The sequence below is a fragment of the Aethalodelphis obliquidens genome, unplaced genomic scaffold, assembly GCF_003676395.1.
Source record: "Aethalodelphis obliquidens isolate GAN/ISIS:26980383/991018 unplaced genomic scaffold, ASM367639v1 scaffold72, whole genome shotgun sequence".
In the NCBI taxonomy this organism is placed as follows: Eukaryota; Metazoa; Chordata; class Mammalia; order Artiodactyla; family Delphinidae; genus Aethalodelphis; species Aethalodelphis obliquidens.
Window position 1 is genome coordinate 9,523,093 of NW_020838016.1, and position 24,878 is coordinate 9,547,970.

The 24,878-nt window shown below is 36.9% G+C and overlaps 1 protein-coding gene across 2 annotated transcripts in view; it reads right to left on the bottom strand.

Annotated features, from left to right (window-relative positions):
* Positions 1-24,878, bottom strand: part of XRN1 (5'-3' exoribonuclease 1) — a 101,936-nt gene that overhangs the window by 5,235 nt on the left and 71,823 nt on the right. The window contains exons 30-41 of one of the 2 annotated variants that reach the window (XM_027091648.1): positions 24,449-24,518; positions 21,673-21,880; positions 20,041-20,136; positions 13,424-13,526; positions 10,408-10,469; positions 8,404-8,526; positions 7,830-7,989; positions 5,293-5,474; positions 3,406-3,519; positions 3,209-3,311; positions 887-925; positions 365-525 (exon numbers count right to left, since the gene is read on the bottom strand). In XM_027091648.1, the coding sequence (XP_026947449.1) occupies positions 365-525; positions 887-925; positions 3,209-3,311; positions 3,406-3,519; positions 5,293-5,474; positions 7,830-7,989; positions 8,404-8,526; positions 10,408-10,469; positions 13,424-13,526; positions 20,041-20,136; positions 21,673-21,880; positions 24,449-24,518 (1,421 nt within the window). The remainder of the gene's footprint in view (positions 1-364; positions 526-886; positions 926-3,208; positions 3,312-3,405; positions 3,520-5,292; positions 5,475-7,829; positions 7,990-8,403; positions 8,527-10,407; positions 10,470-13,423; positions 13,527-20,040; positions 20,137-21,672; positions 21,881-24,448; positions 24,519-24,878) is intronic. The other variant, XM_027091649.1, reaches the window with a different exon arrangement.

Below are 24,878 nucleotides of genomic sequence, written 5' to 3' on the forward strand. Positions count from 1 at the left end.
ATAACCTCCAAACCAGACTTTAGAAATTCAAGGAATATGGTTACAAATAAAATATTTAAAAATTATCCATAACTTAAATATAAAGAAAATTGATATTCCTGATTTTAAATCCCTTTGTTCTAGAAAAGGATGTTATTACTTGTTGCAATTATTATTATCTATTAGAACACAAACTCAGATAGCAGGGAACAGGTCAGACTGGTCACCACTGGTCAAAATATATTCTCAGTACCCAGACCAGTACTGAATGGACCTCTAGTTGGCACTGAATAATTACTGAATAAACAAAATTTTATCAATGGTCTTTGAGCAGTGAGAAACTAATTCTGTTAAAAAAATATAATAATTCTCTTTCAGGTCTCACCTGTAGAGGTATGAACTGATTGTGCACACCAGCTGGCATTCCTCCAGCCATGGGCATGGTCCCAGCATATGAAGTATGATGGAAGGGCTTCCCAGGAACTGGCACTGGTGGTGCCCATGGCATTGAGCCAAAGAGATGAGATGATGAGGGCATTATATTAGCTGTTGAAAATTATGGAAAAGCTGTTTTAGTAAAATGGTATCATAAAAGCCTTGAAATTTAAGACCTCCTTCTGCTACCCTTTTCTGGCTTTTTTTGCTTTGGCAAAGGGCACATACACTTAACTTCTGATTACCCTTGCTTACAACGTTCAATCTCAGGAGCCCCTTAAGGACTGTGAATCATCTACAGAAGTCAGCTTATCATTATGCTGTCTGGCCTACGAAGGTCAATAGTACCATATACTGATATAAGCTTTAGGAATATTTGTAATAATATTTTAAAAAATAATAAAAGGGTCATGAAACTGTCCCTTGGGGGAGAAAAGCCAGGGCACAAAGAGAGAAATCTCAAGAATCTCACCTGCCCCCAATGCTAAGTTGCTTCCATAGTGATCCCAGCCTACAAAAAAACCAAAAAAGCTTAAGTCTTGAAATCTGATCACTTTCATATAACAGTAGAATCTTTCTCCCTATTCTAATATTTGTAATTCAAGAATTTTTAAAAAATTTACATTTTCTTATTAAAAGCACATTGAATCAGTGGTTGCCAAGACTGATTTGTGTATCTGAATCACATAGGGAGCTTATGAAATACAGATTCCTGGGCAAAGCTCCAGACCTAGTACATCAGACTCTGAGAGGCCCAGTAATCTGTATTGTTAATAAGCTCCACAGGTGATTCTTCCACAGTCAGCACCAGTGCAACATTTGGGAACTACTGCATTAAACAATGACAATTGAGACACCAGCACATTGCCACCAAAGAAGGTATGTACTGTGCTCAAACCTTCTTTTTAAAGAGATAAAAAGGCAGCCAGAATTATAAGACAGTATAGCTTAACTAAAACTCAGCTACTTAAAAAATGTTTGGATCAGGAGAGAAGAATCATAATATATTTCAATGTTATGAATTACACATGTAAAAATTCCAGGATAAAGAACAGTCTTAATACGAAACACACTAGTAAGATTTAGAAAGTTATGTGCAAGTTTGGTGGCAGTTATAAGACTAAGAAGACCTATTTAAAAGATGCTATAGTAATCTTATGCATAGGTCAACTTAACCATTTCCCAAAATCACTGTCCTAAATATAAAATATATTTTTCTCCATTGGGACCCTTTCATACCGTAAAGTGGAAATCTATAAAATAACTTTAAAATCTTAATCTGATGCATAAGTTGTTTTCTCCTGATTAACATTCAGATCTCATGGCTTTTATATCATATATTATTATTGGAACACTGGAGAGCACAAAACCAAAAGAACTCCAATTAAACTTTAAAATTCTTGGTAGGTATGAATACACTAATAAACATGATATAATAATGAACGTAAACATAATAATCAACATTAAAAAGGTAAAATATCAAGCTATAAAATATCAATAATAAATGGGAAAACAATCATTTCTTTTAGATAATATATTCTCATAAGACAAATCCTTTTTGAGAGAAGCTTGTGGGTAGACCTTTAGGTAACCTGCATGAACCAATTACTTAAAATTAATTGATATATAGTTGCTGGATTCATTTTTGAAAGTGAAAAAGTAGTTAAATTAGATTTTCCAGGTTATAGTGGACTTACTACCTTGAGCTATATGAAAACTTCAGATCCACTGTGTCATAAAGATTTTATGACTACACATTGTTTATACAGGCAAAGGAATGCCAGTGTAGTACAGTAACAAAATTGTGGGCTTTGTAATTAGATATATTTGCTTTTGAATGCTACTACTGCTACTTAGTAACTTATGACCTTAGACAAATTGCATTTTTAAACAAATCAAAGTAAAGATAATTATACACATACATATTGTAATAAAAAGGGTTTTCAACATAATATAGCAGTCATCCGGTCCATCCCAGGTTTAACTGTTTTAGCTGTTTATTTCCAAACTGTTCAATAATTTGCTTATACTGCTAGTTGATTTTTCAATTTTAGGCACTTTTAGACTTCCTGTTATGATAGATCAAAATTCAGTTCTTTCATACCACCCCTCACTACTTACCCTGTCCTCCCAATGTAAGTATATTACAATGTTTGTTTAAAATTATAAAGTGTTTATGATATGTGACTGTATAAATATTATTACTGCAAAGCCAAGTAGGGTACTCTGATTATGTTTCTTTTTTTTTGTAAAACTTAAAAAAAAAATTCTTTTAAGAGTAATTATCTTTTAAAAGCTCTTTAGTCTTCTATGTACCTATCCTTAATGTGAGAGAATATTAAGAAACATACATAGAGTAAGCTCAAAATCCCCTCCGCTCTTCATTTCCCTCATCACCAAGGGCAGTTTCTTTCAAATCCACAGCTTCTTATTCCCTTCATCTCTGTTTTTTCTTCCCACACCTCCCCCAACTCCCTACAACCAACCCCCGCCCCCCCCATCCCTGTGTTTTTGATGTCTACCTTAAACCCAAACTCATGCGTTGGCAGCTACTGGGCTGCCCAAAACGGAGAACAGTCCTACTCTATCTAGCCACACTAGAGACTGTAGGAGGGCAAATGGTATTTTTAGATGAACCTGCAGACTCTGGTTTCAGGCTTACTTCTCACAACTCCTTAAATTACCTAAGCATTTAGGTAATTTTTTTTGTTTCCTCAAAATGATGCTTCTTAAAAGAACTTTCCAAAAACAATATAATTCAATAACTAATATTGAAAAGAGCAAAATATCTTACCAGTAGGTTGGGGAAAAACTGGAGGAATGGTTCCAGGTGGTACAGCAGGAGGATAACTTGGAAATATTGGTGGAGGCAAAGGGAAATTCACTCCTAAGGAGCCCTATGGAAGTATTTAAAAGTTATAAAACAATGCAACAAAAACATCCAGAGGGATTAATTAAAGAGTTAGTAGAGAATTCATGGACAGTTCTCACCAATTGTTGTAAAGCAAAAAGTGCAGCTTTTTCCTTGGCTTCATTTTCAGAATGGCACTGTGGCCCATGTACCAGTAAGCCATTAGATAATTTTACCTGGCAAACTGTCATTGTCTAAAAAAAAGAACATGAATGGTTATGAAGTTATCTGTCCAGGAAGTCGACCTCCTCCTCCAAAGCTTAGTTTAAACAAATGGAATAATTTCATCTAACATTTTGTAAAAAAAAATTTAAGAATTCAAAAAGGGACTATCAGCTTAAGTTCTGGTTTATGATGCAAAAACTACAATTGTTGCCTTATCTTTCAATGTTTACAAAGTTAAAATGATCTCTAAGCTAGCTGAAGGACCAACCATCATAATGTAAATGAAAGCCAGCAAAACTTTTTTCTTTATATCTCGGATCAGGAAACTAGGTTTTCTACTTGTTTTGTATGTAAGATTTTATTGGAACACAGCCAAGCCCACTCTTATATATCACCTATGGCTGTTTTCATACTGGAATTGTAGAGGTGAGCAGTTGTGACAGAGACGATATGGCCCACAAAGCCTAAAATATTTACTATCTGGTCATTTATAGAAAAAATCTGCTGACCCCTGCTTTCCACCATCCTTTACAAAGCACATATTTCGCTAATATGAATTAACTGCTAAAATTTAAAAGACTCAGAGGTTCTGACTGATTTTATATTTACATTTAAATGATAACTCTTTACAGTATGCGCTTTTCTTTTATAAAAAAGATTTTAAAAAATGTTACTTTTTCAAAAGGTAGCCATTTTTATGTAGTATTATTAGTTTAATCATGCTTTCTGCTTTAGGTGAGAATGTTTCAAGAACCTGGATGTAAAAAGGAGAAAACAGCCTTCCTGCTGTGGTTCTCAAGGTGCAGTATGGGGATCCTGGAGGTCCTTGAGTCCCTTTCTGGGGATCCTTGAGGTTCAAACTATTTTTATTATAATATGAAAATGCTATTTGCCCTTTTCACTCTCATTTTTTCATAAGTATACAGAGAACAAAAAGTTCATTGATATAATTTCAGATTCTACATTGCACTAACTTTTAAGAAAATACCATGTTTTAATGTAGTATCAAAGAATATCCACAGTTATATGAAAAGGCTATTAAAATTTTCTTCCTTTTTCCAACTATCTATTTGTGTGAGGCCAGATTTTCTTCATATATTTCAACCAAAACCACGTATTACAAGAGATTGATAGTAAGAAGCAGATATGAGAATCTAGCTTCTCTATTCAGCTAGAAGATGGATAAGACTTGCAAAAATGGGACGCGGGCCTCTCACCGTTGTGGCCTCTCCCATTGTGGAGCACAGGTTCCGGACGTGCAGGCTCAGCGGCCATGGCTCATGGGCCCAGCCGCTCCGCGGCATGTGGGATCTTCCCGGACCGGGGCACGAACCCGTGTCCCCTGCATCGGCAGGCGGACTCTCAACCACTGCGCCACCAGGGAAGCCCTCGATGTGATTTTTAATTAACAACATTAAAAATTTTTTTCAGTTTTAATTTTTAATTTGGTAAATATGGATATAACACAAGTAAACAAAAGTTCTTTGGGGTCCTCAAAAAAAAGATGGGGAGTCTCTGAGACCAAAAAGTTTGAAAACTGCTGCTAGAGACCAAGATCCCTAGCTCTATCAGTCTGAAGAATCTTGCGAGGCTACCTGCTGCCCAGTTCCTCTACCAGTTTCTCTGAGGGGTCTGGTTATGCATAAATGGAAGACCCAGAGTGAGAGCTATTAATCTATGCTGCTCATAAAGTCAAAAAAATCAGCTCCACTATATTATTTCTAGCCAAAGATTTTCAGTCAATTTATTTAAGCTCAGTGTTCAATAAGTTATGTAAATGGAAGAACGGTAATATACAATACCTGTGGTGTTCTCAGAAAGGAGAAATCTGGTTGTGGCATTCCAACAAGGGAACAAATTCGAGAAAGTTCAGTTACTGGTGTGGACACAGGAGGAATCTGGCTGGCAGCAGGCCAGCACACACTGTCCACAGACTGAACATTATGGTACTCACTAGCACTGTGAGGCTTGTTCATATAAGATGCTGCCAAAAAAGAGAAAAGGACATATCCACATTAAATGATATCTCAAACTATGCAATTATGGCAGGGCTTTACAGAATAGCAAGGAGGACATTGTTAAAAAGTGAGAAGAGGAATCTCCCATGAAGCAAATATAAGAACTATTTAGTTTTGCCTAAAATGACTAAATTCAATGAAGATTTTAGATGATTATAATTAATTACTGATATATAATTAAGACAAAGATTTAAAAATGTAAGTAGATGACTGCCAAAAATTAGCATTGTGAGAGATTAATGACTACTTAGTTATTCACAGGCAAAAATCTAAACATGCAAATGGCTTTCTTGAGCTGATTTACAATTAATTCTTAAGTTCTGAGGCTTTAGCTTCAGTCTTCTCAAAATTCCATCCTATTTTCTGAGACACATGGATGAATGTTTCTTTTGCTCTAAAATAATGCTTCTTAAAAGTTTTTCTGAAATTAAGTCTTTTAAGTGCCTTTATTATGATATAAAAATTCTGAAAGTTCACATTCTTTATAATCAACAAACTCACCAACAGAACAAAAAGCACACCTCAGTGAAGAATGAATCTAAACCTCTTACTGTTACAGATTAAAAAAAAAAAAAAAGTGGGCTTCCCTGGTGGCGCAGTGGTAGGGAGTCCGCCTGCCGATGCAGGGGACACGGGTTTGTGCCCCGGTCCGGGAAGATCCCACATGCCGCGGAGCGGCTGGGCCCGTGAGCCATGGCCGCTGAGCCTGCGCGTCCTGAGCCTGTGCTCCGCAACGGGAGAGGCCACAGCAGTGAGAGGCCCGCGTACCGCAATTAAGTGGCTTGCCTGAAGTCACACATTAGTTCTGTTACATGAGCTGGATTCCGAGTTCATGACTCTAAGGTAGATGATATTTTTTACTATACTGAAGTATAGTAAAAGTTACTTGCTTTTGACAGTGGGACCATATTTATCCAATATTGTTTTAAAATTTTATTTTGCTCTATTTCAAGAGCATATCTGTCCCTAGGATAAATATTGTTTCCTGATAGTTACTGGAATTTTAAATTATTTATCCCAATACTCAGTGGAGTATAAATGAAGTTAGGCTCTGATTTTGATACTTAATAAACACAGATTACCTTATTTCAAAATGTTTTTTACCTCTCTGAGAAACTTCTGTCCCCAACCTACTTTTACATGAGTCATTTTTCCTGGTAGGCTTTTGCAGATAATTACAGTCAAAATATTAAAGTACAGGGGATGCAGAAGGTAGGGGTAATGATGGACATCTACTGAAATCCAGCTATGTGCCAGATGTTATGCTATAGGCTTCTTAGACTTTAGGTAAGTGCCCACTTTCCAGCGTGTGCCTCCATTAATTATTTTAAATTGATTTTACAGCTTCTCCTATTTTTATGTTGTTCAAGTTATTTTAACGTAATACTAATATCAATTATTCGCACCTATGATGTGTCAGACACAGTGCTAACTGCTTTATATATGTTATACAATTATCACAACCGTCATTTGCAATGTTATTTTGTAGATAAAAGAATTTATAGAAAAGTTAAGTAATGTATTTAAGTTACATAATCATTTTAAAATTACTGAGAAAAAGCTAAAATGTGAAAACCTTTCCAGGTTTGGGATCTCCAAAATGAGTATCTGTAATAGTATAATTTAAGTAGTCACAAGGAGGGACTTCCCTGGTGGTGCAGTGCTTAGGAATCTGCCTTCCAATGCAGGGGATGCTGGTTCGATACCTGGTCAGGGAACTAGATCCCACATGCATGGAGCCTGCTGGTCGCAACTAAGGAACACACGTGCCACAACTAAGGAGCCGGCGAACTGCAACTAAGGAGCCCACCTGCCGCAATTAAGACCCGGTGCAACCAAAAGAAATAATAAAATAAAATAAATAAAATTAAATTAAAAAAATAAACTTATTAAAAAAAGAAATATTGAAAAAAACGTCACAAGAAGACATTTAGGGACTACAGATCTATTGGTTACATAGTTACATTGTTATATAAATGACACAAGTATAAAATTATACTCTTATTTGTTACTCTTTTTTTTTTTTGAGGGCCTCTCACTGTTGTTGCCTCTCCCGTTGCGGAGCACAGGCTCCGGACGCGCAGGCTCAGCGGCCATGGCTCACGGGCCCAGCCGCTCCACGGCATGTGGGATCTTCCCGGACCGGGGCACAAACCCGTGTCCCCTGCATTGGCAGGCGGACTCTCAACCTCTGTGCCACCAGGGAAGCCCACGTTACTCTTAATTATACTTAATTATCTTTAAAAATCACATGATTAAAAAATAAATGAACTAGATTTTTGAAGTGATTGGTCATTAGTACTAGTACTTAGCTTACTTACTTAATTTCTTACTTTGTTTAGGCTGTGAGGAAGATCCATATTCATCTCTTCTACTGGAGGAAACAGTGACCTCATTACCAAATTGTTTCATCTCATTCTTATGGTCCACAGTGTCAGAGCCATCAATTTTTAGAATTTCTTTAAGCATCCGAGTTCCCTTCTGTTTTGAAAATGATTGGTATGGAGATAGTAGGGATAAGGGAGAAAAGTTAAAAGCTACAGACCTTATTGATGTTTCTTTTAATAAGTTCCATTGTTAAAAATTATGATGATAACTACATTGAGATAGAGAATAAGGAAAATAAGAGTTGAAAAAAATTCACATTTCCTGGCAAAGAAACAATACTTATCATTCTGCTTAACTTTGGACCAAATTGTCTAGTGGCAATGTTTGAAAAGCAAGGGAGCTATGGTGGCTAAATTGCCCAGGGCAGCCCGATCTTTCTCACAGGATGACAATAATAATGCCACACACCAGTCTACATAAGAGAAGGTGTTTTAACTGTTGCACAGGGTATGTGTGGCTAACAGTAATGAAATTACCATAGTGTACAAGCTCTTACAAAATACGAACCATAGCAAATGACTGTGGTGACAAATGTTCTTCGCTTGGAGGCTCTTCATGATGAGATGACTGTACTTCATTTTCTTTGGAGATATTCAAGGATGCTAAGAAGTTCTCAATTCCAGGATTAGGCTAAAAGAATAAATATTTTGTGCATGAAGATGAAAGTACAAGGACACGAAAATAGCTCAGAGTTTTATGTACAAAAATGATCATTTAATTTTCACTCAATCTTCTTCCCAGGTGTTAAAGTTTGGGAAGAGAACTTGTATAAACCAGTCTTTTAGCTTATCAGTGGCATTTGGATAACTAGTTTCAACCTTTCGGTTTTCTGAGACTTCTGCACTCTCATTTCTCTTCAAAAGCTTAACGTTACATTTGGCAGGCCCTTCAAACACCTGTAAGAGAGTACGAATGAGTTTTTGTGCAAATAAAATTATAATTCCGACTTAATAGTATTCTAAATAAATTGCTGCAAACTTTTTAATGTGTTATTTTCTCTTATATACCATGAGAAAAAAGGGGGCCCATAAACTTGATGAGGGAAAAAATTCCATCTTTATTTTCATTAATTTCTAAATGAGACTTAGTATTCCCTTCAATTATGAATGTAGGCAATAAAACACAATGGTGGTGATTCTAATGGTATTTCAATATTACTGGTTTTCTTTCAAATCTTATGTATTTTACTGTAGCATTAAAACTATTATTCTGAGAAAGAGTCCACAGGCTTCACCAAAGAGGTCCACGGCACAAAGAGTTTATGAACCCCTTCTCTAGAAGAAAGGAAATTATAGCATAAGAGATGACTCTGAAAGTCATGCAATTCAACCCTTTATTGGTATCTAAAAATTAACGGGCTGAGAACCTGTTATGTGCCAAGATATCTTCTAAGGTATCTCTTTTTTTTTTGCAGTACGCGGGCCTCTCACTGTTGTGGCCTCTCCCGTTGCGGAGCACAGGCTCCGGACGCACAGGCTCAGCGGCCATGGCTCACGGGCCCAGCCGCTCCGCGGCATGTGGGATCTTCCCGGACCGGGGCACGAACCCGTGTCCCCTGCATCGGCAGGCGGACTCTCAACCACTGAGACACCAGGGAAGCCCTAAGGTATCTTTTATGAATGTAATATATTATAGCTTATAAGAGATCTAATTTTTAAGAACTTTGTGTTATATAATATCCATGTAAAATGCATGTAAGTGTACATAAATATTTTTAGACTTAAAATGTTTTTTTGACTATAAAATATATACATACTCCTTATCAAACAACAAACTATATAAAATAAAACATAAATGATCTCAGTTTCCCCCATTAACCTAACTCCACAGAATTAACTGTTAACTTTGCCATGTTGGTCCATATACTTTCATTGAATATACAAACATATTTCTACATATTTTATACATATAATGTACCCACATATATTCATATATGTAAGTATGTTTGTATGTATTTATGTATATACAGACTATATATAATGAGAGACACAAGTGATATATTTTTATCTCCATTTTAAAGATGAAGAAATTGAGGCTGTGAGAAGTGTAGTGAATTGCTCAAGGCCACCCAGCTGTTAAATGGCAGAACCAGAACTTCAGGTCTCTCTAGTTCCAAATCCTGGACTCCAGCTGTACAACCTCCCATCCAAGTGACTGACAGGCTCAGCAACCCTCCTGTCATGCACTTTATGAATCTGGCTGAAAGGGCTACAAAATTCAGTCAGATGCCACAGAGCCACCAACTACAATAAAAAGTGGGCTACTAGCATAGTGCAGGGAGATCAGCTCGGTGCTTTGTGACCACGTAGAGAGGTGGGATAGGGAGGGTGGGAGGGAGGGAGGGAGGGAGGGAGACGCAAGAGGGAAGAGATATGGGGACATATGTATATGTATAACTGATTCACTTTGTTATAAAGCAGAAACTAACACACCATTGTAAAGCAACTGTACTCCAATAAAGAGGTTTAAAAAAAAAGTGGGCTACTAGAAATGTGATTTTAAGAAGCTTACCTGCCTATTTGACATTTTTTGTGACCGACTCTCAGTTTTAGGACTCTTACACTCTTCTTTAACTAGAGACAAGAAAACTGAGATTTTGTTAAATGAAATTTGCTGCACATCAATTAAATTTACCAAGTATTTACCACTGTCTAAAAAATTCACAGAATTCCAAGGAGACAAAGGCCCTGATCTTGAGGAACTTATAATTTAGATGAGGGTGAGAAGAGAAACTCACAGATGACAACAATAAGGGAAAAAGAAAGGTGGCATCTAACTGAGCCTTGCAGGACGGCAGGTTTCCAAAGGGCAGAATAAGAGGCTAAGTACTCCAGCAAAGGAAATAATAGGAGAAAAGATAAATAATAGTAGAAGCAGAAAGCAAGGAATATTTGTAGAACTAAAAACAGACCAGTTCTGCTGGAGGCTGAGGAGTATAATGCAGCTTAATTTAACTAGAGAAGCAGGCTGCAGCCACAATCTGCAAAGGACTGAAGACTATGGAATTACACTGGTAGGCAATAGGCACAATCACAGAAAGGTTTTGAGCTGGTAGGAATCTGATCAGAATTGTGCCTTAAGAAAATTATAGTATGGCAGTGGCTTATTAGCTAGGTAGAAGGAGTAAAAGACCAAGCAGGAAACTATTTTAGTATTCCTGTTAAGGGGAAATGATGGGAACAGAAATAAAGTGAAAAGGATGGATTAGAAGAGGAAGAAGGAAAGGGAAAAAAGAAAAGAAGGAAGGAAGAAAGGGTGGAAGAAGGGAGAGAGGGAGCGACAAAAGAGACAAAAGAGGAAAGAGAGGATGAGGAAAGAAGTAAGGGGAAGGGATGGAAGCGGGAGGGAGGGGATGGAATGAGAGAGGAAGGAAGGGACAAAGATGGGAAGGAAAGGGAAGAGAGGGAACAGAGAGGGGAAAAGAAAGGAAGAGAGGAAGGTAAGGAAGAATTCTTGCAAAAAGGAGGAAAATAAAAAGTGACACCACTGCTATTCAACATTGTACTGGTGGTTTTACCCACAGCAATTAGGCAAGAAAAATAAATAAAAGGCATCCAGACTGTATAGGAAGAAGTAAAACTATCTCTATTTGCAGAAGCCAAAAAAATTAGGGCAAATAAATAAGTTCAACAAGGTGCGAGGATACAAGGTCAATATATAAAAGTCAGTTTTATTTCTATAAATAGTAATGAACAATCTCCCCCCCCACAAAATTAAGAACACAGTTCCACTGACAATAGTATTACATAGAATAAAATACTTAGAAATAAATTTAACAAAAAAAGTTCAAGACTTGTACACTGAAAACTACAAGACATCACTGAAAGGAGTAGAAAGGCTTAATATTGCTAAATGACAGTACTACCCAAAGTGGTCTACTGACTCAATATGATCCCTATAAAAATTCCAGCTGCCATATTTGCAGAAACAGACAAGCTGATCCTAAAATTCATATGGCAATGCAAGAGACCAGAACAGACAAAATAATCTTGAAAAAGAAAAACAATGTTGGAGGATTCAAACTTCCCAATTTCAAAACTGATAACAAAGCTATGGTAATGAAGACGGTGTGTTGTTCCAAAAAGATGGCATATAGATAGGTGAAATGGCATTGACAAACTAGAAATAAATCCATACATCTATTGATTTCTGACAAGGGTGCCAAGACAATTCAATGGAGTGCAAAGAGAATTCAATGGGGAAAGAACTGTCTTTTAGCAAATAGTTCTGGGACAACTAGATATCTACATGCAAAAGAGTGAATATGGACCCCTATCTCATACCATGTATATACTTATTCAAAAATGAAAAAAGGACCTAAATGTTAGAGCTAAAACTATAACACTCTTAGAAGAAAACATAGGTGTAAATTTGTGTGACCTTGAATTAGGCAATGGTTTCTTAGATGATACCTAAAGCATAAGCAAACAAAGAAAAAGTAGAAAAAAACAGATAAATCGGACTTGATGAAAATTAAAAACTTTTGTACTTCAAGGACACTGTATAAAAAGTTAAAAGACAACCCAGAGAATAAGAGCACATATTTGCAAATCAAATATCTGCTCAGCATACAGGATACAGAATATAAAAAGAAGTCTTACAACTCAAGAATAAAAAGACAACCCAATTTTAAAATGAGCAAAGGATATGAATATATATTTCTCCAAAGAAGATATACAAACAGCCAATAAGCACATGAAAAAATGTTCAACACTATTAGTCATTAATGAATTACAAATGAAAACCACAAGGAGACCCCACTTTACATTCACTAGGATGGCTATAATAAAAAAGATGGATAATAACAAGTGTTATAGAGGATGTAGAGAAATTGGATCCTCATATATTGATGGTGGGAATGTAAAATGGTACAGCTACTTTGGAAAACAGTTTGGTAGTTCCACAAAAAGTTAAGCATAGAGTTAACACATGACTCAATTATTCCATTCATTCATATATACCCAAGAGAACTGCAAACATATGTTCACACAAAAACTTGTACATAAACATCCACAGCAGCATTATTTATTACAGCCCAAAGGTGGAAACAATCCAAATGTCCATCAATGGATGAATGGATAAACAAAATGTAGTATTCATACTATAGAATATTGTTCAGCTGTAAAAAGGAATGAAGTACTGATACATGCTACAACATGGATGAACCTTGAAAAGATTATGCCAAGTGAAAGGAGCCAGTCTCAAAGGTCCCATATTTTATGGTTCTGTTTACAGGAAATATCCAGAATAGGTCAATCCACAGAGGCAGAAGTAAATTAGTGGTTGCCAGGGCTAGGGGAATCACTACTAATAAGTATGGTATTTCTTTTTGGGGAGATGAAATTGTTCTAAATTTAGACAGTGGCACTGGTTGTACAACTTTGTGAAAACACCAAAAAACACTGACTGTATACTTTAAAAGGATGAATTTTATCATGTATGAATTATAACTCAATAAAGCTGTTAATTAACAAAAATAAAAGGAAGCAGTTAGCACCACAAGTATACTTTCTAACTCATAACTTACATTTTCTGTGAGGCTCATGTTTTCTTTGCTTAACGCTGTTCTCATTAAAGCCAGATTTGTGATGTTGAGTTACTTGACTTATTTCTTGAGGTAGAACTGCACCCTGAAAATTAAAATTCTTATAAATGATTTAAACAAACTCTTAATATTAAAACTACTTCTCTTCCTCAATGCTTAATAAATACTTTATTATTTTTATAAAAGTTATAGAGCTCACTAGAAAAAGATTTAAGGAATGCAGAAAAGTATAGAGAATTTAAGAAAACCACTCAAATTCTACCGCCCCCAAAATAACCATTAACATTACGATCACCACTCCAGACGTTTCTCTATGCATTAGTTAGATAGTAAGGTACACAGAAAACAATCATTTTACAAAAATGCTTTCAACAGAAAGAATTCAATCTAATTTTCTTTGAAGTTAAAGAGAAACTAAAGATTAAACTTTAGGTGAATGTTTCTTCATAACAGAAATATCAGTCTCTAAAGATCCCTCTAGATTTGCTTCAAAATAATCCTATCTCTGGGGTATGTGGGGATAGGAAATGAGTAGGTATCATGGAAGAAACAGAAGTGGACATGTTCAAGGTAAAGGATGGGTACATGTAGATTTATTATACTATTTTCTTGACTTCGTTATTTTAAAAATTTCCATCAGAGTTTTAAAAAATTCATCATTCCTGTCCCTATGTTATAAAAGTTGAGGATATTATTAGCCCTTTCACATCCTTTCCCCTAATATCTGATTTTTATTAATTAATATTTATAATGTCAAGGTTTTCAATTGCTGGAAGACTATTACCAGATAGCAAGACTGATTATAAAGCTGCTGTAATTGAGACAGTGCATGAATGGGCAAAATTAGCAAAATGACATGAGTAAGTTTCATATAAAGATCACAGCAGATCCTTTTGCTTTCTGATAGGGAGAAGAGACCTGAAGGCAAAAAGAGACAGATAACTTGCCACAGCTGAAGTGGGAAGGGGAAGCAGAAGTAGGGGCTGGAGATGTTCAATACAAATTAATCACTTTACAATGATTACACAATTTTGCTTTTGGTGGGCCCTATTTAATTTTTTCTGAGCACAGACAAATGAACACTGGGTACATGTGGGCTCTTTACCAGGGCTCTTTACTCTTTTAAAAAAAGGGCTCTTTACTCTTTAAAAAAAAGGGCCAAGAGATTTCCATCCACATAGCACAATGGCTTGTGAGGGATTCTGACTCTAAAGAAGGGAATTAGAACAGCAGGTTCAATAAATTGGTGTGAACGAATACTGTGTGTCTATTATGTGCCAGGCATGGTTAAGATGTACTTTGCATCCATTATCTTAACATCATTATAATAATGCTATAATCATAAAAATGCTATGGTGTATTTTGATTCCATGTTATAGAGGAGTAAACTGAGGCTCAAAGTGATAATGTAATTGGTTACAGAACTAAATAGGAGAGCTGATATCTGAGCTCTAACTCTAAAACCCATGTGCACAGTACCATTTCAGAGAAAAAGTGCCCTAAGTTTAATTAGAAAGAAAATATCCTACTTTTAAGTATGTTTTTTTGAGTTCTTCTGTTTGATGTCTACATAAAGCTATTTGTGTCAGTCACATTGCCATATTCTGCCAATAAAGACTTGAATTTTTTTTAAACACTTTTTAAAAAAAATAAATTTATTTATTTATTTTTGGCTGTGCTGGGTCTTTGTTGCTGGGCATGGGCTTTCTCTAGTTGCGGCGAGCGGGGGCTACTCTTTGTTGCGGTGAGTGGGCTTCTCATTGCGGTGGCTTCTCTTGTGGCGAAGCACGGGCTCTAGGCGCGTGGGCTTCAGTAGTTGTGACACACGGGCTCAGTAGTTGTGGCTCGTGGGCTCTAGAGCACAGGCTCAGTAGTTGTGGCGCACAGGCTTAGTTGCTCTGCGGCATGTGGGACCTTCCCAGACCAGGGCTCGAACCCGTGTCCCCTGCGTTGGCAGGTGGATTCTTAACCACTGCGCCACCAGAAGCCCTTGAAGACTTTTTGAAAGAGCAGTTTTAGGTTCACACCAATACTGAGAGGAAGGTACAGAGATTTCCCCTATACCTCCCGCCCCACACATGCATAGCCTTCCCCATTATCAACATCCCCACTGGAGTGGTGCATTTGTGACAACTGATGAACCTACAATGACATATAATTGTTACCCCAAGTCCTTATTTTACATTGGGTTCACTCTTGGTGTTGTATATTCTATGGGTTTGGACAAGTGTGTAACGACATATGTCCATCACTATAGTATCATACAGAGCATATTCAATGCTCTAAAAATCTTCTGTGCTCCACCAATTCATCTCTCCCATTCCCAATAATCTCTGGCAACCACTGATATTTTTACTGACTCTATAGTTTTGCCTTTTCCAGAAGCATGAATACCTTTTTTTATAAAAAAAAATCATGTTGAGTTCTCTATAATTTGCTTATCAGATGAATTCCAGGCTGCTTATTAAGGCTTCATGGATATAAGTGTTATATGTGGTGGCTCATAATTCTTAGAATATACAAGACATAAAACATGGGAGTGTTCAGCTGATATAAATAATGAAATAGCACCTAATAATAAGAGATACATACAGAAGATTCTGAGGAAATATAATATCAAGTGTGGCATTCCATCTCAAGGAAATTGGTGGTCATAGCTAGTAGACTTTTTGGCAGTGAGAGAGGAAAGGGCATCCTAAGTGGAAGGAACAATGCAAACACAGAATCTGAAGTGGAAATTACCTGTTTATGGGAAAGGGAAAGTTAGGAGACCAATCTGATTAGAACAGACCATTTTACCAAATAGTTGACATACTTTATATAAGAACTAGGCAGAGTTGGATTATAGAAGGCCTAAATATTAGTTCGAGTTGAGGTTGAATTCCACTACTATTAAACAGGAAGCCCTATACATTCTAGAGTATTTGAACAACACTATTTGAGGGCTGGAAAAGACCTCAGAGTTCATCTAAGTCCAAGCCGTAATTTTATACACGAGGCCACAGAAGCCCAGGGAAATCAGATTTGTGCAACTTGAGGCACAAAACCCAATTTCCTGATTCTGAGTCTAATACCAGATTTATCTTCACTACACTGCCACAGGGCATAAACTGAGTTCAAAAGCAGGAGTCCTTATTATTAGATACGTTGCTCAATTATGCCATGATTGAGCAACACTGGTGAAAGGCTCTTTAGGAAAGATTAGGTAGGAAGTACTATGTAAGAAGGACTAGAAAGGAAAGACATAAGAAACAGGAAGCACAGATAGGAGGTTAATCTAGGGCTGGGATGACAATTTAAGGTCCAGTTGTAAAAACTGAGAAGGGGTAAAAAGATTTGGGGATTCAATGCAAAAAATGTTAGAGAGAAGAAGCAAAAATTTTTGACTTCATGCTTTTCAGATTATATGCCTGAGTAAATGGTTGCGTTAGAAAATAAGGATAAGAGAAGAGGCTTTAGATGAGGTCAGTTGTGAGACATCCTGAAGTCGAGGTGATGGCGGAGCATCCATCTATACCTGTCTTCTAGAAAGTTGGAGATATTGGGTTAGATCTTGATTGAGAGGTTGGAATTAGAGACATAGATTAAGTGTTAATTAGCAGAGAAGAAAGACCCAAAGTCACCAGTCAAGGAATAAGGCAAAAGGGAAAAGAAAACTGTTGCGTTTTAGGGAACAGCCCCCAGTGAAAGGCTGGAAGAACAGAGGTTAACAAAGAACCTGAACAAATAGGGAAAGGAAAGAGGAGAGACTCGGGGTAATGTTTTCTCTTAGAGCAAAACTCCTTGAAAGAATTATCCATATTTGCTGCCTCCAATTTCTCTCTTCCTCTTTTCTCTTAAACCCACGCAAATCAGTATTTCGCTCCTATCACTTAACTGAAACTGTTCTTGTCAAGGTTCCCAATGGCCTTCGTGTGCTGAATTCTGTGCATAGTCAATTCTCAGTTTTCATCTTAATTGATCCATCAGCAGCGTTTGACACAGTTGATTACTCTGTTCTCTCTGACATCTGTTCTTCACGTGGCATCTAGAAACCACCCTTCCCTGATTTTCTTCCCGTCACCAGCCATTCCTTCTCAGTCTTCTTTGTTAGTTCCACCTAGTCTCACTGACTCTTGAAGGATGGAATGCTCTAAGGCTAAGTTGTTGAACTTTTTTTCTATCTATCCACTTTCTTGGATATAGATAAATAAATATAGATATATACACATATATGCACATATGCACATATACACACATATATGTATATGTGTGGGTGTATATACATATATATGTATATAATGATTCCCAAATTTCTCTCTCCAGCCTGGACAACATTGATGACCTTCAGACTCAATGTCCAACTCTACATCTCCACTCAAGTATCTAACTCCAATAACTCTTCTTAAATGTTTAGTATACATCTCAAACTTAACAAAATTGAACTCCTGATCTTCCCCCACAAACCTACCAGATCTGCAGTCTTTCCCACCTCAGTTAATAGCCCCTCTATCCAGGCCTTAACAGTCACGTCCTTTAATACATTCTTTCTCTTTTACCCGCATATCCAATTCATCATCAGCTGGAAATCCCTTCCAAATATGTTTAGAATTTGACCACTTTTCACAGGGTCCTACTACCCTGGTCCAAGTCAATATCAACTCTATCTTGATGATTTCAATAGTCTCTGAACTAGTCTCTGTTTCCACCTTGGTTCCTCTACATTCTATTCTCAAGATAGCAGGCAGAGTGATCCTATTAAAATATAAGTCAAATCATGTCACTCTGCTGTGCAAAACCCTCTGCTGATTCCCTATCTCACTGAGTAAAAAGCCAATGTCCTTATAATGGTCCAGGAGGTCCTACATAGTATCAATCTCTTACCTCTCTAATTCCATTTCCTACAACTCACCCTACTGATTCAGCCAAATGGTCTCCTCATCCTTGTGTATGCCAGGGGTCACCACCCCCAACAGGGCCTTTGACTTTGTCTTGAATACTCTCCCCTCAGATATCTGTATATCCACTCCTCATTTCGTTCAAATCTTTGTTCAAATGTTACCTGAACATTCCACTTAAAACTGCAGGGCATTTCCCTGGTGGTGCAGTGGTTAAGACTCCACACTCCCAAGGCAGGGGGCTCGGGTTTGATCCCTGGTCCGGGAACTAGATCTCACATGCATGCTGCAACTTAGAGTTCGCATGCCACAACTAAGGAGTCCATGTGCTGCAACTAGGAAGCCAGTAAATCGCAACTAAGGAGGCTGTGAGCTGCAACTAAGGAAACTGCCTGCTGCAACTCAGAAGCCCATGTGCCACAACTAAGGAGCTGATGAGCTGCAACTAAGGAGCCCACCTGCTGCAACTAAGGAGCTGATGAGCTGCAACTAAGGAGCCTGCCTGCTGCAACCAAGACCCAGCACAACCAAAATTAAAAAAAAAACCCAAACCAGAAAACAAATCAACAAAGCAAAAAAAAAAAAAAACAAAACCCCCCTAAAAAACCAACAATAAGAAAACAAAAACAAAAACCCTGAAAAACCTTGCCTTCCCCCTCCCCAAAATTCCCTATCCTGCTTCCCTGCAATTTTTCTCAAACTTATATTATCATCTAATATACCATTTTTTTTGGTCTTATTTATTGTCCTTTCCTCCCTACAGTACTAACTGTATGAGAGCCAGGATTTTTGTTTTGTTTGCAGCTATATTCTCAGTGCATAGAACAATGCCTGGCACATGGTAGGCACTTAATAAATACACGTTGAATGAATGATAAAAAAGCACTCTTGAGGAATTAGCCATATTAAATAAATGAGAGAGGAAAAGAGGGTTAAAAAATCTGGTTATGGATTACATTTATGTAGAAAGATTTATGAATGATCTAAGGAAAACTTAAAAGAGCATATTGGCAGAAGTGACCTGTGCGTTGTAACTCTCACTTTTTTTTTTTACTTTGTTTAGATTATTTTTCCCACTTTATTATTATTTATTTAAAAACTGAAGTACAGTTGACTTACAGTGTTGTTGTCACTCTCACGTTTCATGTTTACTTTACGAACATTCCCTTTGCTATTTTCCCCTCCCTAGCACTGATGACGCCACCATCACGGGGGGACATTAGAATAAATTAGGCCCTCATGGTGCAGGCTACTGGTTTATAAACCTGAGAGGACATTCCTTTTTGACCTAAGCTGAGAAGTTAGGTTAGTAATTAGCAAAAAATGTAGTAGGAATTCATTCCTTTTCTTTTTCCTTTTTTTTTGGTGCCTGAGTCTACTCTTTCAGCAGAATTTCTTTCCTTTTCTTAAACTCTATCAAGGAATGTGAATTTGCTCATTCACATCTAAGACAACCAACTGCCAGCATAAAGCTATATATTCAAGTGGAAGTGAATAAGTTAATGAGTGCCATTAAAGCCTTTATTAAAAAGAAAAATTGTCTACATTCTTACTCATTAGTCCAAAAACACATGTAGCCTAAGAGAACTATGAAAATTCAAGATCAAAGTGTTATTTCTATTTTATGAGATTTCAGGAGGAAAAGTAATCACTGCATACCTAAAATAGAAATATAAAATAAATTAAAAAAAATTAAATGTCCATCAAGCAAGGTATACTAACCTTCTCTTGTAGAGGTGGCTGAAAGTGTTGAACCTTTCCAGATCCCTGTAAGGATTGCCAAATGTTGCAAAATTCATCATCATCTTTAGCAGGTACCTGGGAAAGTACAAAAAACTTAAGGAAAACTGAAACATGAAAAAATAAAGATTCAGACTAAAAATCAAATAATTTATTTATTAAAGCTATTTAGCAGTAGACAGGATATTTAAATTTCATTATCTGCTATCTTAGTTCTTTTTTTCTGGAGCTCTGTATAGTAACCATAAAAGTATACTGCTGGAGTGAAAATGTTCTTCTACAGACGTAATTGGTTATTAAAAAATATTTAAAGCATAACAAATGCTATAAAAGATTATACTGAATCAATATCCCACCAGAAGATTTTTTTTTGGTCTTCCAGTGTACTGGCATATTATCTTATTCAAGCTAATATTTAATAATATTTATTTTAATATTAATTTTTGGGACTTCCCTAGCGGCTCAGTGGTTAAGAATCCACCTCCAATGCAGGGGACACAGGTTCGATCACTGGTCCAGGAAGATCCCACATGCCGTGGAGCAACCAAACCCCTGCACCACAACTACTGAGCCTGTGTTCTAGAGCCCATGCACCACAACTATTGAGCCCACGCGCCGCAACTACTGAAGCCCGCATGTTCTAGGGCCCACGTGCTGTAACTACTGAAGCCCGTGCACCTAGAGCCTGTGCTCCGCAACAAGAAAAGCCACTGCAATGAGAAGGCTGTGCACCACAACAAAGTAGCCCCCTCTCGTTGCAACTAGAGAAAGCCTGCGTGCAGCAACGAAGACCCAATGCAGCCAAAGATAAATAAAATTTTAAAAAAATTAAAAAATTTTTTATCTTACACAAAAATAATCTGATTAAAAAAATCAGCTATTACTTATGGAGAACTGGTTTCATGCAAATTAAAAATCTAGAAAAATATGCAACAAAATTTGACAGTGGTTACCTATGAGATTTGAGAGGATTTTTGCTTGTTTCCTTTGTTATCATCTACTTATCTGTTTTCTAATTAGTCTATAATAAACATGTGCTATTTGGATTAAAAAGTTTGGTTAAATGTAAAACAGATAGCTAGTGGGAAGCAGCTGCATAGCACAGGGAGATCAGCTCAGTGCTCTGTGACCACCTAGAGGGGTGGGATAGGGAGGGTGGGAGGGAGGCTCAAGAGGGAGGGGATATGGGGATATATGTATGCATATAGCTGATTCACTTTGTTATACAGCAGCAACTAACACAACAATGTAAAGCAATTATACTCCAATAAAGATGTTTAAAAACAAAACAAAACAAACAAAACAAAAAGTTTGGTTAAAATTTGGGGCCATGGAATTAAATAAAGTTAAGTATCTCACACAAAACAATTCAAGTTTTGCCCTGAGGAAGATGAAATAAAGGAAATCACCCATGAGTTATATGGTGGGAATTTGAAAATTGCCTTTGATAAACATGATATAGTCCTCTCCCTTACCTTTCAAATTAATGTCATTTTGTAGGAGATAATATAGGACATTTGGGTGATATAAGACAAAATAAGTGTTAGTCTACCAAGTAAATATACAAAGAGAAAACAGATATTTTCAAGATCATTATTTAAATAAAAGTCTTACTTGAGTAGGAACAAAAAGTGATTGAGGGGAATGGTTCAGACCTCCCAAATGACCAGATGAAATTGATGAACTTGAGCTATAGTGATTCACAGCTGGCTGTGGTTTCACAATGGCTGTCAACTTCTGATTTCCTGTTTCAGAGCGACTCCCATGAGAAAGGTTCACCAAGGCACTTGTTGGCAGTCGATAACCTCTACCAGGTGAGCACCTAAAGGTAAAAAGTTTTATCAGGGTCAGAGGAAATTAATACTAAAGGGAGCTAAAAGAATCAAATAATTTTGGGGTGGACAGTCCGTAATCCTAATTAAGAAATATTACTTTTAAATTCAGTAAAGGAACTTGAAATCATAGAAAGATCTCAATTTATAAGATTTCTGAAAAGTTTCTGAAAATGTTCTAGAGGTATAGTTGTATGTGTAGAGGTGTGTGTGTGTTAGTTTGTCCTCAGAAGGCTTGCAACATAATAGCTGAGTTAACCAAAAATTCATGAATTAAATGTCAAACTTCTTTAAAAGGTTATGAAGCTACCCCGTGTGGAGCTAGTGTGGCTCTACCTATGCAACAGGGCAAATGTTAGCTTTGATCACTTTTGTCTCCTGATCAATTGTTGAGTCCAGTTCTTTTTATCCTCATCTTCCCATCTTAATGTTCCAGAACTGGGAAGGCTAAGAGACAAGTATTTGCGATTTCCTTCCTTCCTGGCCTTGATAAAAGTGTTTAGATATTAAAATAAGCCTTCTCTGGTCAAAAGTTTTCAACTCTATCACCTCTTTAGAAAGTAATTTTCTTATATTCTGAGATCATGGGGAAGTAGAATTCCTTCATGAGAAATCTTTGTAAGATTTCTAGAAAATAATTTTGTGAGAACTATAGTTTAAGATTCTGCATTATAGAAATGAATATATTGCAGGCATGTAATCTTTTACACAGCTCTCAGTCAGTCAAGAAATCCGGTGTCTCTACCTAGGAGAGGAAAAAAAAAACCCTGAGAAAAAAGTTAATCATCCTAAAAATATATTTCAAAGTTATTTTGCCTAAAGTTATTGGTAATCAAACATTTTCATGAAAAATAAAATCAGATATGGGATCCAGACCCTGCTGCTGCATTTAAGAGTGCAGACAGTAGGGCTTCCCTGGTGGCGCAGTGGTTGAGAGTCCACCTGCCGATGCAGGTCACGCAGGTTCGTGCCGCGGTCCGGGAGGATCCCACATGCTGCGGAGCGGCTGGGCCCGTGAGCCATGGCCGCTGAGCCTGTGCGTCCGGAGCCTGTGCTCCGCAACGGGAGAGGCCGCAGCAGTGAGAGGCCCACGTACCACAAAAAAAAAAAAAAAAAAAAAAAAGAGTGCAGACAGTAAAGTCTTTGGGTAATAGGCACATTCAAGTTGCAAAACAATAATAGTATTCTGAATGTGATCACTACTTGTAAGGACTGAAGATTGTGATTTTATGCAAATAGGCTAAATAAGAGTAATTAATTTTTTATTTTAATTACCACTAATCAAAACAGAGGAGAAAAAGAAACTAAGCTAACTTCAGTTCAGTTTTCCAGTTGGTGTTTAGAAGGGAGAAAGGAAAACTGGAAAGGATTTCATTTAACCCTCACAATCACCTAGTGAAGTGCACATCTTCATTATAGATGAGGAAATTGAGGGTCAGAATGCTTTTAACTAACCTACCTAAGGTAACACAAAGGTTAAGTGAAAGAGCCCACACTTTCTAATATTCCATGGCACCTCTCATTCTAACATGATCTTTTTCCTATAATTTGAAACTTTCTTTCTATTAATGCTCCCCAAAATAGATTTGAACAAGTCTCCGCCATGTTAAATTAAAAACAAACAATCCAATCCTCTTCCTTTAAACCTCCTCACCCCCAGTTATCTTTTCTCCCCTTCATGGTCAAACTTCTCAAGGGTCAGCTCAGTTTCTTGCCTCCCTTGTTACACCTGCCATTCACTCCTCAAACCAACCCAATCTAGCTTGAGCACCCACAACTCCACTAAAACAAATGACAAAGACTTAAAATGTCACTCAATTCAAAGAACATTTCTATTCCTCAAGTTATTTAACCTTAAAAAAAATGCAAATCTGATCATGTCACATTTCTGAGTTTGATGGCTTCACATTGCTTTAATGATAAAGACCATGATACCAAGATCCTTAGCATGTCCTGAAAGTGGCTTACCAGTTCCTGCGTAGTGTGGTCCTTGCTCTTCTCCCTTACTCTAATCTTACACAGCTGCTGAAGTTGACACACCTGCATTCTTTTAGTTTTTAAATGAGTGAAAATGTCCTCTGTTGCATATGCTATTCTTTCTTCCTGACCACTTGTCACTCTTCCTCCAGTTACCTATTCTTCATGTCCCATTTTAAACGTCACTGCTTAAAGAAAGCCTTTCTAGAACTCTCAGGACAGATCATACTCTTATAGACACCTGAAATACTTCTTCCCAGCACTTGTCACATTTTAATTAAAAAATTAATATTGTAGTAAGTTAATTATTGGGTTGGCCAAAAAGTTCGTTCGGGTTTTTGGTACCATCTTACAAAAAACCCGAGCGAACTTTTTGGCCAACTCAATGTATCCCCCCTACTAAAATGAAAGCTCCATGAGGGTAGAAACCATGTCTGTCTTATTCACTGTTACACTCCTGGTAGCAAGTATGATGTCTTGTACATACTAGGAACTGAAATTGTGGACAAATAAACAAGTAATGTAGTTATTGGCCACATGGGTATATTTACAAAGTATAATTATCATCTGGAAATACAAACCTTATTGTTAAACCTCCAGGAAATTCTTCATCAAATAACACTTCAAATAGTACATCAGCTTCTCTATTAGCTGTTTAAAAAAGAGAGAGACTGAAAAATCATACGATAAAAGAAAAATCAGCATGTAAGTTTTTGGGGGATAAGAAGCACTACAACTATCAATACAGAGAGTGAATGAAAAGAAAATAAGCTCACAGAGTAAAATAATACTATTTTAAATTAGATGCTGTGAGAATTAATTATATTTTTCTCTCTGTTTTGGTGTATGTTGGAAATTATTCATAAAAAGAGAGTAAATAAGAGATAACTTTGGAATTTGCGGTTTAGAAGGTCTTACAATCAGACAAAGGAAATGAAGATTTGAAGACATGGCAGTAATGAAAGGAACAGAATGGAGAGAACGGATATACTACTAGATAGAACTGGCAGG